The sequence below is a fragment of the Periophthalmus magnuspinnatus genome, chromosome 13 (assembly GCF_009829125.3).
Source record: "Periophthalmus magnuspinnatus isolate fPerMag1 chromosome 13, fPerMag1.2.pri, whole genome shotgun sequence".
NCBI lineage: Eukaryota > Metazoa > Chordata > Actinopteri > Gobiiformes > Gobiidae > Periophthalmus > Periophthalmus magnuspinnatus.
Window position 1 is genome coordinate 12,422,053 of NC_047138.1, and position 18,816 is coordinate 12,440,868.

Sequence of the window (18,816 nt, forward strand, 5' to 3'; positions counted from 1 at the left end):
ACATTTACAAATTGTTTAAGCAACCTTTCTTTCTGTACTGGATTATGGAGATATAATAAACATGCAGACTTCAGATTCTACTTTGAAACCTTTAGATATACTCTTTCACAGCCTTTCATTTCATAACAGGTGATGAATTTAAAGCCCATCACTGTACAGTCTATGAAAAAGTAAGTTGGCTATCGCTATCTGTCAGAAGAGACACTGTATTTATAGGAGACTACATGACAGACAGAATATCTCACTTGTTTGCTGACCCTTGACACTGGAACTTTTAATACAAGATCTCATGATTGTCCAAGTCTAAAAACTGGCCACGCTAAAACTGAAATGGGGAAAAAAGCTTTTGGTTATTTTGCTTTCCAAAAAGGACACATTGGTGCCACTAATGCACTTTAATAATCTGGTGATAAACATTTATAATCACACTTGCTCCTGATTTAATGTTTTAAATGGTCTTATGCAGTTATAAGGGTTTTTTTTTTTTTTTTTGGGGGGGGGGGGGTTTGTCTTTTTTTTTTTTTTTTTTTGTAGTTTTGAATTTGAACATGGCAGTCACGAAAAGAACTGGGCTCTCCCTGTAGAAATAAGGAAACATGCACAAAATAGTTCACAATAGTAACAATTATTTACTTAAATTTTAGCTCATTGGCAGATATACTTGAAGCCACAGTATGTCACTTTTTAGCAAACAAATAAAAGTTTTATTTTTTTGTTTATAGCACTGAAAAGCATACACAAGCATGCGCCTTACTGTAAATGGGCTTGCATCTCCATGAACCTGATCCTTATTTGGCCTGGAGGAGGGCTTCCTACTTATGCATCTATATATCCAAGCATACTGTAGTTTTAACTTTCTATTTGCAATCATGCAGGTTATGTGCCACCTCCAGAAAGTTACGTACTGTAGCTTTAATATTTAGATCAGTTCAAAACACACTTGTATCAATATTGGATTTCTGTCATTGATACTTTCCACAGAATTACTTGGTATCATATAAAAAACAAAAATCACTGGTATTGTCCATCACTTCTGACTGAGACTCATCTGGACAAATAAAGGAGTTGTGGTAGTAGCAGTGTATAAAGCTCCGTTTAGATGCTACACTATGTTCACATTGTTGGATGGACTATATTTTACATCCAATCAGACTCACACAAAAGCCTTCTACTGATAGCTTAGCATGCATTCATCATTGTCTTTAAACTTTCATAGCCAGCCCTAAACTAAACTATTTGTTCTCCAATAAATAAAAAATGTCAAGGTCTGAGAAACAGCGCAGGAGAACTATTCCTAACACAATAAAACGGCCAGAGTTTTGGGTAACCTTTTGATCAGAGCCTCAGAACAGAATAGAGATTTCATTAAAACTGAAATGTGGTGACTCATGAGTTTGCGGAGAAGTTTGACTTTACAATCTGCCAGCTGAGAACAATCCCATAATGCACTGCTCTGCCTCTATTATATGTGCTCCATGCTACACACAGGACTTTGGGGCGGGCCAGGTGCCAGCCACGGTCCCTGCGGCACCCTTCTCTCTGGAGGATCTGGACAGGACCATCGCGGCCTTCAACACCATCGAAGAGTTGCTCAAGTCCCTCAACCCGGACACATGGAAACAAGATCTGGATAGTATCTACACGGCGGACAGCCAGATCCTGTACCGCTCCAGAGCCTATCACCTGGCCAGCAGACATAATAAAGGTGAGATATATATGTGAGATATATATCCTGGGAATATAAGACCAATGCATTTTTGGTGTTGGACTTTGTTTTGGTGCTAAAAACCCCCAAGAGACTGTTTGAGGCAGTTAGTCAAAAGTGCTGTAGGCTACCTGATTTTCACTGTCATGTCAAAACATGGAAAAAAGATAGACTTAAAACAGTTTGCAGTGGTCCAAAGTTATTTCCTAACGCATTCCAAGCATCCCAAATATCCACCACGATGAGTTGCTTAGTGCTTTTCACAATTTTCAGAGGCCACAGTGGAGTTTGCTGTCAAGGTACAGTGGTCCCTCGTTTATCATTGGGGCTATGTTTTAAAAACAGCCCATGAAGTAGTCAGCTTTAATTTTTACAGTTATTACATATGTTTTAAGGCTGTAAACCCCTCACCACACACTTTATACACTTTTCTCAGACAGGTGTTTACATTTTCTCACATTTCTCTCTTGTTTAAACACTCTCTTCAGTAGATAAAAATAAAAATAAATACAGTATTATATAAAGTTTTCCTATACTGTAAATAAAAATTATTGCTTTTAGAAATACTGTCGGTGCAGAACGTTGCATCCACACTGTGGTTTTTGTTGGGAATAAAACTTGCAAACATACAGCACTTTAGAGTCACACTGCGATCCAACATTTATGTAAATTTGTCTGAACACATTCTGTACTGTACAGGAGACACGGCACGGAGGAGACTGATGGACAATTGTCTACAGTCCCTTAGGCAATCAGGACGCAGAACACAATGCACGTTCATACGCTGTAAAAAATTTAAAAAAAGCATGCAAAATTGTACTAAAAAAATCCGTGAAACAGGAAGGCCACAAAAGATGAACCACGTTATAGTACGTGGCAACTGTAATGCTAACAACTAGTTTGCTTAGTTAGTTTAGTAGTGCATCAACCTTACTTCCTGGTTCACAGACAATAAAAATGCTTTATAATTAGATGCAAACAGACTATAGGCCACAAACCCTTTAACATTAGTCGATCCAGATTCAGGGGCAACAGGAGCACAGTTGGTAGAGCGTTTGTCCACTAATCAGAAGGTTGGCAGTTTGAATTTCACTTAATAAACATCATTGGTAGAGCGGTCAGATCGGTTGGCGGTGTGTTTTCAGCTCCCACAGATGAATGCTGTTGTTGTGTTCTTGGGCAAGACACTTAACCCAATTTGCCCCCAGTGTCTGTGTACACTGGTGAATAAATGGATGAGTGGTTCCTTGATATAAAGAGCCTTGATTGCCTTGAAGGTGTAAAAGTGCTATATAAAAATGTGACTGTTTACCGTTTAAGCCCTATCTCTTAATGAGTTCAAAACGCAAAGTGTGACTAAGACGGAAAAAATAATCTTGTTCTATAATAAAAATTTTGTTAGATTTTCAGTAGAGAGCTGTGCGGCTCTTCACCGGTACAATAAAGAGGTGCAGAGGCCAAAAATGGCAGCAGCTCTCTGTCACACAGTGCTCACTCAGCAGGGCCACCATTTACCTGCATTACACTGTAGACTTAGCTCCACTGTGCACTGCCACTGAGCTAACAACACAGCTCCATTTATCTATACAGACTCCAGGAGTATAGAATATGGCCTATTTAGTGTGCATTTAAGTTTAATAGAGCCACTTTTGATAATGGCAGATAATGTGCTATTAGCAATAAATGAGGTTCGAGTGGTTCTGTCCCAGTCACTACATACAATTTAAACAGATGTATCAAAATGCACGACTATGATTGAGGTGTCGCAGTTTGATACCCCCAGATCTCAAAAACGCTTTCATTAACAGCACCGTATGTAGCAGCACAGTTTAATTTACATTAAGCGCAGATTTGGACAGGCATTCAACTGCACAAGGTAAGAAACAGCCAGGAAAATAATAGACATACTACAGTGATGCGATTTTCTTGAACAAATCGGCTCTTTTGATCGGTTCTTTGAGGTGAACGGTTGGATCTGGGTCTCGTTTTTTAAAAGAGCCGAATCTTTTTCTTTCTAATTTGTATGCATTTTTAAACTGATCGACACTGAACCGACACAAGAATTAGCGCAGAAGCAGGGCAGGTGACAAGAGTGAAAGATTCGTGCACAAAAAACATATTTGGCATCATAATAACAGTTAGTTTTCAAATTATTATTATTATAGCGCAATGTTTTATGTAGCTTATGCATAATTTGAAAAGAGTAAACACACTCCCACTCTCAGTTTGCACCATTTTAAACACATTTAAGCCTTGGTCGTGATTAGTTTGTTGTTAAATTGAGCTCTCACATTGGCTTCTGAATAAATATATTGTAAAACAGCAAGTTTTTGAAAGGCTCTTTGAAATGAATGGATCAAAAAAGATTCAGATCCCATAAAAAAGCCAAAAGTCCCATTACTAGTGTCCTGTACTCACTCACTTTAGATTAGCAGAGAGGACAAACTTCAGTCCCTTCACCGCTGACCAGCATGCCTTTTTTCATCATTTTCGGGCAAGACTATTTGACTTTTATAGTTTAGTGTGCTTAAAGTGTGCATGTAAACATAGTGAGTGTTTTCCCTTTATTAGAGAGAATAGTCTATACTCTAAATTTCTCCCCATAGTTAAAAAACAACCCAGTCCTTACAATCCTTGCAAAACCACACTTTATTCTCCATTGTACTGTCGGATGTTGCATTCACGCCACAACTAGAAGCACCGGAACCATTTTGAAAGGCATTAACTTTAATATAAGACTCCAGACTAGAAACATTTATCTGGCAATGTCAGTGTTTGACTTCCCATTACCTTGACAACCATTACTCAACAACCAGGAGGACATCATTTCTATCTGCTACACTGCACTACACTTTAATCCAGTGAAATTAAAGTCGTGTGGGATTCCCCCGGATTTAACGCACCAGCGGTCTGCAGCCCCTGTGGACGTCTTAAACTGGTTGAGCGCATGTATCCGAACACACTAGCGCCGTTTGATACACATGCGTAAAGGACGGGGTTGCCAGATTTTCAGAGATTTTAAAGCGATCAAGATATAAAAATAAATAAATAAATACAAGCTAGCCAAAAAAGAAGCAATTAGTTAAATGCTGTTATTTTTAAACACATTTAGAGGTGCACTATCCAACTTTTGGTTAGTTAACTCTTTGCTGGAATGTTCCACAGTATGGTGTTAAACATGACTATCTCCATGGAGACAAGCAGGAGAGTCAATGAAGTCAAGTCACAGGTTAGATCTGGGGAGAGATGACCCTCCCTCAGTAGAACACACATTTTTTGTAGCATAAACACCTGTTATAAGGTAAATGCAATATGTACATTATGTGGAACAGTCAAGGCAAAGCAATAACATCGCCACGGAAACAAGCATCTGGCTGACCCTCAACTAGCAAGGTTACACAGTGCACCTTAAACATAATTAGCAGGTTGAATGTCAGTAATTAATTTGTCTATAAACATGAAACAGAACTGAAAAAGGCTAAAAAAAACTCCTCTTTTCATTGAGTCTATGAAAACAAGAACACAACTCATGAATGTCAAAATTTACAAGTGACTTTCCGAAACACTAAAGTCGCCATAAAGAAGCAAACTTTGCAACTCCAGCGAAGACGCTCCCTGACTCTCTAATAGGGACGTGACGTGCGCGAACGAGTCGGCTCCTTTGAACGGTTCTTTAACGTGACCGGTTGGATCCGGATCAAATTTTTTAAAAGAGACGAATCTTTTTCTTTCTAATTTGTATGCATTTTTATAACACTTATAACACTGAACTGACACAAGAATCAGCGCAGAAGCATGAACAGGCGACACGAGTGAGAGCATGGCATCATAATAACAGTTAGTGTTAAAATTATTATTATTATAGTGCAACATTTTATTTCGATGCTGCATAATTTGAAAGAGTAAAAACACTCCCACTCTCGGTTTGAACCAGTTTAAACACAATGGTCGTTTATCTCTGTGATTGATCCTGGTTTGATACCCGCAGATCTCAAAAACATCTCTCTTATTAACACCACTGCATGTAACAACAGTTTAAATTACATTAAGTGCAGATTTGGAGAGGCATTCAACTGCACAAGGTAAGAAACAGTCTGGGAAATAATACACGTGTTTGAGCAGGTACTGTAGTGATGTGACATTCTTGAACGAGTCTTCAGCGGTTGGCTCTGAATCTCTTTTTTTCTTCAGCGCAGAATGCGAGAAGGCGACACGAGTGAAAGATTTGTGCACCAAAAACATTTGACATCATAATAACAGTTAGTTAAAATTATTATTATTATAGTGCAATGTTTTACGTAGATTATGCATAATTTGAAAGTTTGAACCAGTTTAAACACATTGGTCGTGTCTCTCTGTGATTAGTTTGTTGTTAAAATGAGTTCTCACATTGGTTTCTGTCATATAAATACATAGTAAAATAGCCAGTCTTTTGAACGGCTCTTCGAAATGAACGGATGCAAAAGATTCGGATCCCATAAAAGAGTCGAAAAGTCCTATCACTGCTTTCTAACCTGTTCTCCGTCTCCTCTTCTCCTCAGCACATCCGTCTTTATCAGAGTTCACAGGTGCTGATGGGGCTGATGTGACAGGTCTGATGCTATACACAGGTTTCTATAGGCCCGGTACAGGCGGCTCCACGGTACACGCTGCACTTTTCTCTAATTGGAAATTCAACTTGTGCGGCCAACCTGAAATGTGCCAGCGTCAGCAGCTTAGCTTTGTTTTCATTAACACATCCAAGGCTCCTGCCCACCTCTGGAACAGCAAGGACACCGAGTCATATACAGATATTTATTGAAATTTTGGGGCCTATAGTTCTCTCAGAAAGTTGTAAATAGTCTGCACTGTTCAGTTAATGGAACATATATAGGATTTGTGAGGACATTACACAGTCCACCACCTACTTGTTTCCATGGAGATGTTGTTAATTTGCACGGAATGTTCCACCGTATGCCATTAAACGCCTTAATCTATTATTTATTCAATATTATTACCCTTCTACAGATCTGACCTGTAACTGACCTGTAACTTAGCCCTGTGGCGTCACGTAATTGTCTCCACGGACATAGGTTAGTTTAATTTCATACTGTGGAACGTTTCAGCCAGAACAATAACATCTCCACAGAGAAAAGTAAGTGAGCAATCCTCCACTAGAAAAGTTACACTGTGCGCCTTTAATCTAAACCCTAACCATAACCTGCATTAGCCCATCTGTTAGCTTCTGTTAATGAAAATATACAGAGAATATTTAGCACAGGCAACACTCAAATACTGCACGACTTAATTATTAAGATTAGTTAGGCCAGATGCCCTTCCTTCCAGATGCCGTATACATTTTTTTCCACTCCATGTAGAAATCTGACCCCATGATATGTTTGAATAACAGAATGAAATATGAAAATGATAGTTTAGTAACATAATATAGTGGCAAATACCGTATTTTCCGGACTATATGTCTCTCTGGAGTATAAGTCGCATCAGTGAAAAAAATTCATAATAATGAAGAAAAAAACATGTATAAGTCACATTTTTTCAGGAAATGTATTTACTTTAAATAGACCAACAGGCTGAATAACAGTACAGCACGCTAGCATTACACATTTACTAGTATATTTATTCAGCTACACGAAGCATAGACAACAAACTGAATACGTGTCTGGTATGTTAAAGTAAGATATTAACAGTTCAAATACTCTACGCTAATGTAACATATGCCGGCTTGTCCATAAACAGGAGAGACACGAGAGAGTTCTTTTCACTGATGTTTACTGTGGTCATCACAGTTCACGCTGTAGAACTAGCAAACACATCAAATATAACATAAGCTCTGGCTCATATTACATATACACACAAAATGCATATGAACGCATGGAAAATATTTATACCAATTTGGCCTGCTAGTAAACAAACCTGTGAGCTGAAAGTTTTATCTTTATCAATTGTTTCTTAAATAGTTCTCTGTCAGGTAAGACTTTGCATTAGAGTAAAAAAAAAAAGGGCTGAACCAAAAAACAGGAAATAGTTTTTGTGACCTTAAACTAGACTTATGATAGACTAAACATTTACAGTATTGTTCCAAATGAAAAATGATCACCTTTATGGTCTCATAAATGAAGGAGAAATCAAATATAAGATGTATAAAAGAAAACAAGCCAAGTAAGTTTTTTGATAGGTATTATGAACACACCAGCATATCTAGTGGTCAAACAAATGAACTGTAACATATATAATCAACTGGTACAAACAGTTAATCAGACAAGAAATTATATATTTTAATAATTTCACATATAAGTCGCATGTAAGTATAAGTCTCACCCCTGGCCAAACTATGAAAAAAAGTGTGACTTCAGATGACCAGAAAATACAGTATGCATTCAGTCTTCATGGTTGTTAAAGTTAAAGTTGTTCATATTAAATGTTGGAAAATGTAAAGTAACTGTACCTGATTGTAATCTGGCTCTAAGAAAATCACTTTTTCGGCCCACCCCCTCAACATTACTCTAGAGCCGTGTTTCTCAAATTGTGGTACTTGGACAGTTTTTCGGTATGTGGGATTGCCTGACTTAGAGCTAATTTTATCCACTTTTTGGCTTCCTTTGGATAATGTGTTTAGAAGTACAGTGGAAACAATGTAGCTCACTTTTAGACCTGGTTTAGCTCTCGATTAGGCCTGGACCTAGACCGTTTCTTTGGTGTGAAAAGAGAGACGAAATCCAGTGTGTTTCTTAGGATCTATAATTGACATCAGAATTGACCACATTGGTTTTCCTATAGTAAAACATATGAGAAGAGCACATTTTTACAGAACTACTCCCCGCTCCCCCCATGTCTCTTTCCGGCTCTCTGTCCTATTCCCCCTCTCTCTCTCCCTGTTTCCCGCTCTCTCTCCATCTCTCTCGCCTCCTCTTTCTCTCTCCTCCCCCACTCTCCCCCTCTCTCTTTCTTTCTCTCTCCCTCTCTCGTCCCCTCTCCACCACTCTCTCTCTCTCCCACTCTCTCGCCAACTCTCTCTCTCCCCCTCTCTCGCCACCCCCCCTTCCCTTTTCTCTTTCTCTTTTCCTCTCTCTCTCCCGCTTTCTCCACCCCCTTCTCCACCACTCTCCTTCCCCCTCTCTCTTCTTCTCTCACCCTCTCTCTCCCGCTCTCTCCACCCCTGTCTCACCCTCTCTCCCACTCTTTCCACCCCTTTCTCCACCCCCCCCCCCTCGCTTCCTCTCTCACCCTCTCTCCTCTTTCTCCCTCTCTCTCCCCCCCGCTCTCTGTACCCCTCTCTCTCCCTCTCTCTCCACCCCTCTCTCCATTCGTCTCTTCCCCCTCTCTCTGTAGTGGTGAGTGGCGTGGCCGTTCTGCAGTCATACAGCGGTTCAGTCTGTCCCCTCAGGTTCCACATCACCGCCTTTGTGAGATTACATTTATTCCCCTTTAACAGATACAAGCTCAGCCCTCAGGCACACGCACTCACACACGCACACACACACACCCACACACCCCTGCACACCCCCACACACACACACACGAATAGTTTACAGGATTTATGAGGACATTAAATAGACTTACATACAGTTCCCAGAGACAGCTTTAACGTTAATCATAATTGCCAACCTTTCTGGTGAGGGGTCCGCACCTACTTGTCTCCATGGGGATGCTGTTACTTTGCATGAAATGTCCCTTGTTATGCAATTAAACATATTTATTATTTATTCAATTTTATTACTTGGTGTCACCCCTCTACTGTGACCTGTAACTTGGGCCTGTGGCATCACCTTATTGTTGCTATGGAGATAGGTTTGTTTAATTCCATACTGTGGAAAAGTTCCATTGTGCACGTTTAACCTAAAACCTAACCTTAAGCTTCCCGTAAAGTGAATGTGTACAGATTTCAGCCCCCACAATGTGATGAATACCTGCCCCTACACACAGACACACACACACAGACACGCACGCATCCCCCCATTTACAGGCGACATGGGGCGTACTGCTTAGTGTATTGTTTTGGGGAAGCTGCACAGTGTCCGTCATGCACTAAACTCAGTCTTTGTGTCGGGGCGTCTGAGGCAGAACTCATTGTGTTTCCCCAAAGACAAAGAGCAGTGCATTTACAGCAGCCAGCCATGGAAACATTCAGGAAAGTTTGAAGAAATTCTGTCAACTTTGGCTGTTTCACAAAAGAATCTGAATTATAGATTTATACGTGAGGTGTACTTGCTCTAAAACTGTCAAAGCACTCCCATCTACTCAAGGCATCAATGTTGGATTAATGGCAGGAGAGAAAAAAGCTTTTCATTGTCACAACTCGCAGCTGTCACTTTTTGCATCTGAAAATGTATCATAAAAACAGCACAGAAAAGACACTGTAGATCGGTCTTTATGCAATATAATGCCACATTTGTAAGCTTTAATGTACGCTTTAAGTTCATTTACTGCTATGGATTTTACTATAACAGTGCTGTTATTCTGAGCTGTGGCTGTTCAGAGAGTCTAACGCTGGTATATTGTTATTCGCATTTAGGCTTCTGTCAACCACAGCAAACCGTACTAAAGTTAACATGGTGATCACTTACAGGCCGTAAATTTGTTAGCAAAATGCAAAGTGTCCTTACGTAACCTCAAAACGCGCCGCAGAACACAACAGTTGGATGTTTATGTTTATGCATCCCAACACTGCAGTAATCCTCTTTAGTGTCTCAAAGTGGAACATAGTGCGTGCATTATCAAGAGGCAAGGGCTTTGGACAAATTGTTCCTATTTTTACAAACAAAACATTCTCTTTCATATATTAACACATATATTAAAGCTGTTCAGTGTAACTTTGTTGGCGGAGAGTTTGCCACCTGCGAGTCTCCGTGGAGTCGTTGTTGCTTTACCTGGATTTCAGAGTGGTGCCATAGCAATTTCATAGTATTTCAGAACAAAATGTTATATCAGATCAACTCTAAACAGGAAAACCATGAATATCTTTTGAAAACACGCAAGTTATTGATCAGATCCGTGGAGAAGTGACAATGAGGCGTGCCAAAAAGCGATTTAAAACACATATCTTTGGAGAAAAGTGTCGTTTTGCTTCAGGCTCCACCATGATTTGTAGCGTGGATGCATGACAAAGATTTTCCTTTACCAAACAATTGCTTATCGATTTCCAATATCAGTCGTTTTTCTTGACGCTACTTCCAAATAGCTCCAGCTTCTCTCTCATAAACCCGGCGCCGCTACACGAGCACATTCCATCATCAGCTGAAGCACAGTGTTCCTTAGACACTTGTATCGCATGACTGACCTCTTGTTAAGTTTGGACGTCGAGGCTGGAGAAACGCGTCTCGATCAATAGCCTCCTCATAGAGTCGCACAGTGTGGACGCGGGAACACACAAAGAATACTGACTGCAGCAAATATGTTACTGTGTTTGGCTTTAAAAGACTCACTCTCGGGGACAATGGAGCTATGAGAACAGTGCCGACGTGACTACACAGTTCATAATCCCAAACACGACTCTATGAAATACAATAGTTTTTTTGTGAATACGCCTACATACTGTGGCTGTCGTAAATCACTTGCACGGTGATATGGAAATGACTTTTACATCAGATGCCCCGGTTGTAATGAGTCTTAAGTAGATTCTCTTCCCCTCTTTTTCACCGCTGTCTCTCCCGCGGATGAGGTGCGGATGAAGATCTCAATGCATGTTGTTGCAGACAGTTTGGCTTGTATGTTTGGTGTTTGAACTCCTCCTTCCTGCTCAAACTGATGTTGTGTCTTTGCGCAAAACACTTTACTGATTGAGGTGCGTGTGAATGATGAGAGTCATGTTAACGAATATGCAAACTGCAGCCTTTCTTTCAACATTTCTAAACCAATTTAAACTTCTCCATGAACATAAACATCTGAAAATGTTCAACTTTAAACTCTTAAACAAGTTCAAGAATCGCATCTAAATTATATGGTGTTTTTGCAAAATAAGACAGGCCTCAACACCCCCCTAAAAAAAACAAAAACAGTCTCCCTCTGCATTCTTCACTTGCATCTTTGCTGTCTGTGCAGATCACATTTAAAAGAGCTGTATGTAGCCTGCACTGTTACAAAAGGTACTACAGTGACATCAATCACAACTGAACCTGGGTTGTGAGTGTTTTAACCTGCAGATAGGGGACACATACACATTTTTCTCAGTCGAAGTATGTGGTCGTGATCCATGTGAAAGCTGAGAACATCCAAAATTCGTTCACTAAGCTCCAGAGGCTGCACTGATTCGTGATTAGCTGCAGGTGCTGGGGTTTAGGTAATGACTGTAAAAGCCCTAGGACTTAAGTTCTTTTTGTTGTTTGTATTTATACATTATGTTTCTTGTGTGTGTTCCCGAGTCTTCTTTTTTTCCCCATAAACATGGCTGCTGGATCCCTAGGCCGTGATTGGAGGATAGTTTTCCAGTCTGGCCCACCTTCAGCCGCCTCCCACCCTACTTAAGAAGATTGGCGACACCTCTTTGGGCTGCTGGCCTGGTGTGGCCAGTATGTCGTTTCTTTTGGTCTAATCAGTACAGGGGTAGTGGCTTTGTGTTATGAGACACTTTGTTGTCAGTACTGACTCTATTTGTACATAAGATTTTATTCTTCTGAAATTTGTGCTTTAGTTAACGTTACTTTTGTTTTTGGTTTACATAAGGCCTTGTAAGGTACCCTGTGTTTATATATGTTTAGTCCCTTTTGTTTAGTTTACCCTTACCATTCCTGTTAATTAAATTACTTGGGTGGGTCGTAACAGTGACCATTCAGATCAGAGAGAGGTATTTTAGGTTTAAAGTGCTTTGAATCCCTTGAAGGTGGAAAAGCGCTATACAGTATAAACAGCTTTGCAACTGGCAACTCAAATGAGAGACTTATGTGAGGCTTATTCCGCTTTCTGATTCTATAATTGTATTGAGAACCAAAACACCAACTTGTACCAAACAACTTCGCCATCATGCCCAATATTTTTGAAATTTATAGTAAGAGAAATATTCAAAACCGTACAACATTTTGTCCCGTTGACAGATTTGAATTTTTCTTTTAATCTTACCTGGACGATTGAGGGATTACATAGCCATCTTTTTGAAATTAGGAATGAATCACACAATGGACACAAATCTCACATATGTTTCCTTTAAACGTAGCGATTATATAACTGTTAAAACATGCAGTCCAGTTCAGTCCCAGTGAACCACAAAGACCCGGCATCAGCACTTTGTAGTCCGCTCGGAGCCGGCGCTGCTCCCGGCTGTTCACCTTAAGAGCTCATTAACCAAGTCGTCAGCCCCTTTTACACCCTTCATTAATTAAACGCTGCATTATGAACACATGAAGAGGTGCGGGCTAAAGGTGTTAATGATCTTTAATGTTTCAAACGTAATTGTCCAAATTGTCGTTTACTTCGATGTGTGAATGCTTTTGGGGATGTGTGGACTTGGCTCTCTTTTTCAAAAATATGACTGAAAAGAGAATGTAGAGCTGCACAAATACAGGAATTGGACCCAGAAATAACTGCAGGATTGGGTATTAATTAACTAAACACTATTTTTTAACTAATACACTATTACATATTTTGTGTTTTCATTGCTACTACTGTCCCCAGTCCTTCTTTGACAATTTTTGCGCAAACTAGGTCAATTTGGACCTGCCTCCAGTAGCCATTGAACTTGCAAGTACTATGTGACATCACTCAGGACTGCTCTGATTACAGCCAGGTGCTTTCAGTTCCAAACACCTGACTGCAGGGGCGGAGTTTGAAGTGTGGATACCCATTAGAACAATCACACTGTTCTCTATAGCTCCATTTAGTCCTCCAAGAACTGCCCAGTTCAGCAGCTCGATTTGAAATGTGGTTGTGGGCGGAGTTTAATCCCATTTTAAAGATGCCATTTAAAAGTTAAGCCAATCAAGTCATACTAAAAGGTTTTTACTGTTAACCTTTTTCCTGAAATTCATTGTGTATATTAACCTTACCTGGCACACGAACCAAAAACTGCAGTCCAATAACACACTCAACACAAAAAAAGGATCCAGGATTATTAGTCAAACTCAAAAACAACAAATTCTTTCAAAAATAAGACTACGATTTATAACCAAGTCACATTTCAAACATAAAAAATGTGAATTGCTTAACTAATCCAAGAATCCCATGCATTTGGAACATGTTTGTAGAGGCCTCAGCTTCAGGGTTCAGCAGATTTTATGCATAATACGGAGAAGGAGTTTATAACATCTGCATTTCTCTCGTTTCTATTTGATTTCATTTGCATGTTTTCGTTTAATTTCTTTGATTTCTCCTCTTCCTAATTGAATCCAGTGGGCCACATATCCCAAACCCTGTCCCCAGTAGAGCTCCCTGTATGAGGATGATTGGAAGGAGTCTAAATCAATAGGACAAAGTTCCCACAGGTCGGTGGTAATCTGCACCCATGGTACGGACGCAGTGTCATGATTAGTCCTGATTGGTCCTCTTGTGTCCTCTGCTTTTAGCCTGTGATTTCATTTTGTATTCTCACTCCAAATTATGGCAATTTTAGGTATAATATGGCCACAATACGCTACCATTTACCCATTTGAATAAGGGACATATGGGCCACTCATGATTCATTTGTGCAGACAGGATTTCAAATGAATTTAATCAAGTAATATATTTTTATTCAGTGATTTTATAATGTGTTTGCTCAGGGGCGGTGTCAGAGGGGGGGCTTAAGGGGGCCCTAGACTCCACCAGAATAGTTAATACTCCTCCTTAGGGCCCCAAAGAGTTTTCAAAATTAGGCTACAATAAACAAAGAATTTCATTTTAGTTTCCGTAAATCACTACAGGGGCTAACTACACTTGATCTAGTGTAAAACAGCGAAGCAAACATGGTAGATGGAGGGGGTGCGCTCCATATAAGACTCTAAATGAACATGTTAAGTGCATCCCCATAGCTCCTGCAACCACAAAATGTCCCTGTCTTTATGAACATCCCTTTTACGTGTACCATTTCTAGGCCTGTCATGATGACAATTTTTTTAAATCCGATATATTTCTGAAGTAAATATAGATCATAAAAGATATATTTAAACCAAAACATGAAGCAGATTATCCCCAAAAAGTATCTCTAGGGCTATGTCAAAATCTCCACACTATTTCCTACTTTGGGCACTATTTAGGGGTCACGCCATTTTTAGTTCTGTCCGAATGACCGGTTGGTAATTTGGACAATACTTTTGAATGCACCTTCAAAAGAAGTTGGTAAATACTTGCGTGCCAGTCCAATTTGATCATTATTTATGACAGAAATCAAGTTTTATCAGAGTTTAGCCTTGAGACTTTTTTCACCCAGACACCAGAGTAACGTGACCCAAAGTAGTGAGCTGCGTGTCACGAATTAGTGCACTATAGGGTCTGCTAAAGAGCGCAGGGCTGTGTCGTGAGTGTGGGTTTAGGGCCTTGTGTGGATATTCAAACACAGCCTAAATGGAGAATACTGATGCAGTAGATAAAAAGCAGAATGCAACACTTAGAAAGTTATTTTGCCTCTATAATGAGCCATAGAAGCTCATAATTTGACCTTCTCTAGCTCAAATCTCATCACAAAACAGAAAAAACCTAAAATTGCACAGAAAAAGTCCACATAATAAATACTGACCTCGAAAAATGATTGTCCCGTCTGTCCGGTATTGAAAGGTAAGTCAATATAGTATTTATTATGACAGGCTTAAACCATTTCCAATATCTCCACAACTTTAATGACAAATACTTTTAATTTCCCTAAAATTTTACAAATAAGTGTCTAGGTCAGAGGTGCCCAAATGTTTTTTTATCGAGGGCCACAGCTCAAAACATGTTCAAAGCAGAGGGCCACAAACCGGTGATCGATGCAGTGCGCTGCTTTAAACACAGTGTTGACATAGCCGCTGTGTATTAATAAGCCTTGAAACATATTCATTTTAGGTCTCTATCACAATGCAATGTGATGTTTGAGGATATAGTGGTAGAAACAGTTTAATTTGCTGTTAAAAGTACTGCTTTTGATCAATTTGGCCGGTTCAGCAGAAGTCCTGAGGGCCAATAGTTTATACACCCCTGGTCTAAGTCTAAACACAAGCTAGTTTAGAAGCAGCAAGTCAAGATTAGAAGGTACGAAATTATTTGGGTGACTCTGTACGTGTCATTACGGTGAAGAGAAACATTGAACGTAACATATATTATTACATCATGCACAGTAAAAGTACATTTGCTTGAATCTGTGCTCTGAATCTGGGGTCGTTTCAAAAGTACAGTATGAGTATGTTGTAATAGTGGCTCTTAGGGTCAAAATAAGACTTCTGCTTACTGTCTGCACGATTTTATCCTTCATGAACCAGAAAGTAGCGCCTTTTGAATGATGCAAAAATGCTTAAAAAGTCTTGGCAGTGAATAATTGGGTTGCTAGGATTGTACTATGAAAGTGAGGAATAACTCTGTCCTACTGCAAAATTTTTAAAAATAAACTTTGGGATTTTTTAAAGATAGAAAATGTAGGTACACAATTCTGTATTCGCAATCACATTTTCCTTTCCAGTTCCTTGTATGAATTGATTTATTTCTTTGAAGCATACTCAAAGCCAATTAAAATACTTTGGGGACATACTATTTGATAGAGTGTGTCATCGTAGTCAACAAAGCTGGCATTTATTTCATTTATGTCTTAATCCTCCTTAATGCTTGTGAAATTATTTGAAAAAAACCTGTCTGTGAGTCATATTTAAGAGACTAAGTGCACCAATGGGAGATGCGGTTTCCTCCGTAGAGAATAGCATTAGCCACTTTAGTCAATATTCAATCAATTCTGCATCCTTTCTATCCTTTTGTGCACTTCTGAGTCTCAGTATCATCTTTCCTCTCGCACTTATCCAACCATCTCACATCAATCGTTGCCTAACAATAGTCTCCCCACATTTTTGTCATTTAGTCAATCAATATGACAGATATTTTTGGTTTGAATCGGAGCCACTTTGCACAATTCGTTTCTCCCTCTTCACTTAAACGATTTGGGCTCCTGCATATGCCACCAATTTCTGCTGACAGACAGAAGAATTGCCCAAAGTAATAACTATGCAAATTGTCCCATGCCCGAATCTCAATAGAGCATATTTTTAGAGGGTTGTGCAAAATGATTAATCCTTTTCTTTTTCCTTCTCTCTCTCCTCCATCTAAAGTTGATCTGAACCGGCTCTACGATGATGTTAAACGCTACAGTTGCACACCTCGGAACTTTTCGGTGAATCTTCGGGAGGAGTTGAGGGTCACCAGTGCTGTGTTCTTCCCTCGTTGTCTGCTGGTCAAACGCTGCGGAGGGAACTGCGCATGTGGCACGGATTACTGGAACAGCGGATGTACCTGCCAGCCTTCTAAGTCCACGCAAAAACTGCACGAGGTGAGTATCATTCTGGGTGGTCAAAAAAATCCAAAATCCAGATACTAATCATTGCTTAAACTGACACTAGACAATGATAATTTTTTGCAAACATGTTATATTGTTGCCCCATTATCAAATACATACCAAGAGTTGTATTTTGCTTCATTAACGTTTTATAAATAAATCAAGTAAATTTAGTCTTAAATTTGGTGCTTCCCTTTGTGATCATTGTGCTTGCCTGTGTAATCATGAGAGCATCAATTCCGGTGTCCAAGAAATACCATGAAAGAGATGTTTTTACAGCATCAGAATGTAATGCATCATGTCCTCGGAGTAAATAATGTGTCCCTTTTCCCAAAAATAATTGAATACCTCAAAGTAGATTTTAGTAAACTAAGGGCACTCTAAGAAGAAACTCTCACAGGGCCTAGAAGAAGCTAAAATGGGCCCTGAAATTGACACTAATTGACCATTTGACTTAAGCAGAATATCATGTCTATTATGTCTTTATACTGTTGTCCGAGTGATCCCTCTAAAACTCCTTACTCTAACTTTAAGTGCCAGGACAGAGACAATAGGGGAAGGCTCATGCCATATATTTTGTGGCCCATATAAAATGTCAAAAGGCTTTTTGGCCGAGGTATCCGTCTTCTGAGTTTATGAAGCCAGAAGAAAACTGACAAGAGTTAGGAGAGAGTTTAGAAGGCATAGAGCAGTGTTTCACGGATAATAAAACATAGAATGTGCCCTCTTTCTCAAGTGGGCTTCATGGCCCAACATAATGGAATTTTACCACAACTGAAGCTTGTATACTATTGTGCCACTGTTATATCACTGGTAATTGATCAAATACGTCATAAATGTACAAAAACCATACCACAGAACCAGCTTGTCAAAGCCTGCTGTCGTCTGATCTCTGAAGCTAAGCAAGGCCAGGTCTGGTTAGTGCTTAGATGGGAGACTGCTGGGAATACCTGTTGCAACAGTGGGTCATTGTGTCCACAGGCAAGATGTTGTGCTCAGTATGAAAGCGATGTGTGTGTGAGTGATGGTGATGGTGTTGGTTGGAGGGGCTGTTGATGCAGATTGGCAGCCTTGCTTCTGTCAGTCTGCCCCAATGCAGCTGTGGCTACAATAGCAGTTCACCACTACTGAGTGCATGCTTGTATTTTTAAATTTCACCATTTCTAACAGAACACTAAACCAATAATATCAATCATTAAAATTGTCTACTGTTCCTAATTCTTTTTTGGCAATTTTAGTGCAAACTAGGTAGGTCACTGCTATTTAAAGTACTAACTAACATCACACAGGACTGCCCTGATTACAGCCAGGTGTTTCTGATTATAACCACCTGGATGTGCGGGCGGAGTTTGATATGTAGATACCTGTACCTTACACCTCCAGACACTACCCCTCTCCGCACTTGCTCTCCTCTCTAGTTATTGTGCATATCTCCAAATAAGGCTAGGCACCAAATTTTGAAATGTGATCCCTGTGAAGTTACTTTGATATCTTCCCTTCACATCTGCTTTCTGTTTAGTGCAGCTATATGCTCAAATAGAGCTACTTTGTGTATCATGAAAAAATGGAAATTGTGATCTAGGCTCTGGAAAATCTTGATTTCATTTTTTGGGCATATCGTTCACTCCCATCTCCAAAACAACATATTCTCAATTTTTTGGTATTCATCCCACTTCTACCACAGACTCCAATATGA

At 39.7% G+C, this 18,816-nt stretch overlaps 1 protein-coding gene across 1 annotated transcript in view; it reads left to right on the forward strand.

Moving 5' to 3' along the window:
- Positions 1-18,816, forward strand: part of pdgfd (platelet derived growth factor d) — a 98,187-nt gene that overhangs the window by 69,291 nt on the left and 10,080 nt on the right. Inside the window, exons 5-6 of the mRNA XM_055226155.1 lie at positions 1,489-1,705; positions 16,897-17,114. Of these exons, the coding sequence (XP_055082130.1) occupies positions 1,489-1,705; positions 16,897-17,114 (435 nt within the window). The remainder of the gene's footprint in view (positions 1-1,488; positions 1,706-16,896; positions 17,115-18,816) is intronic.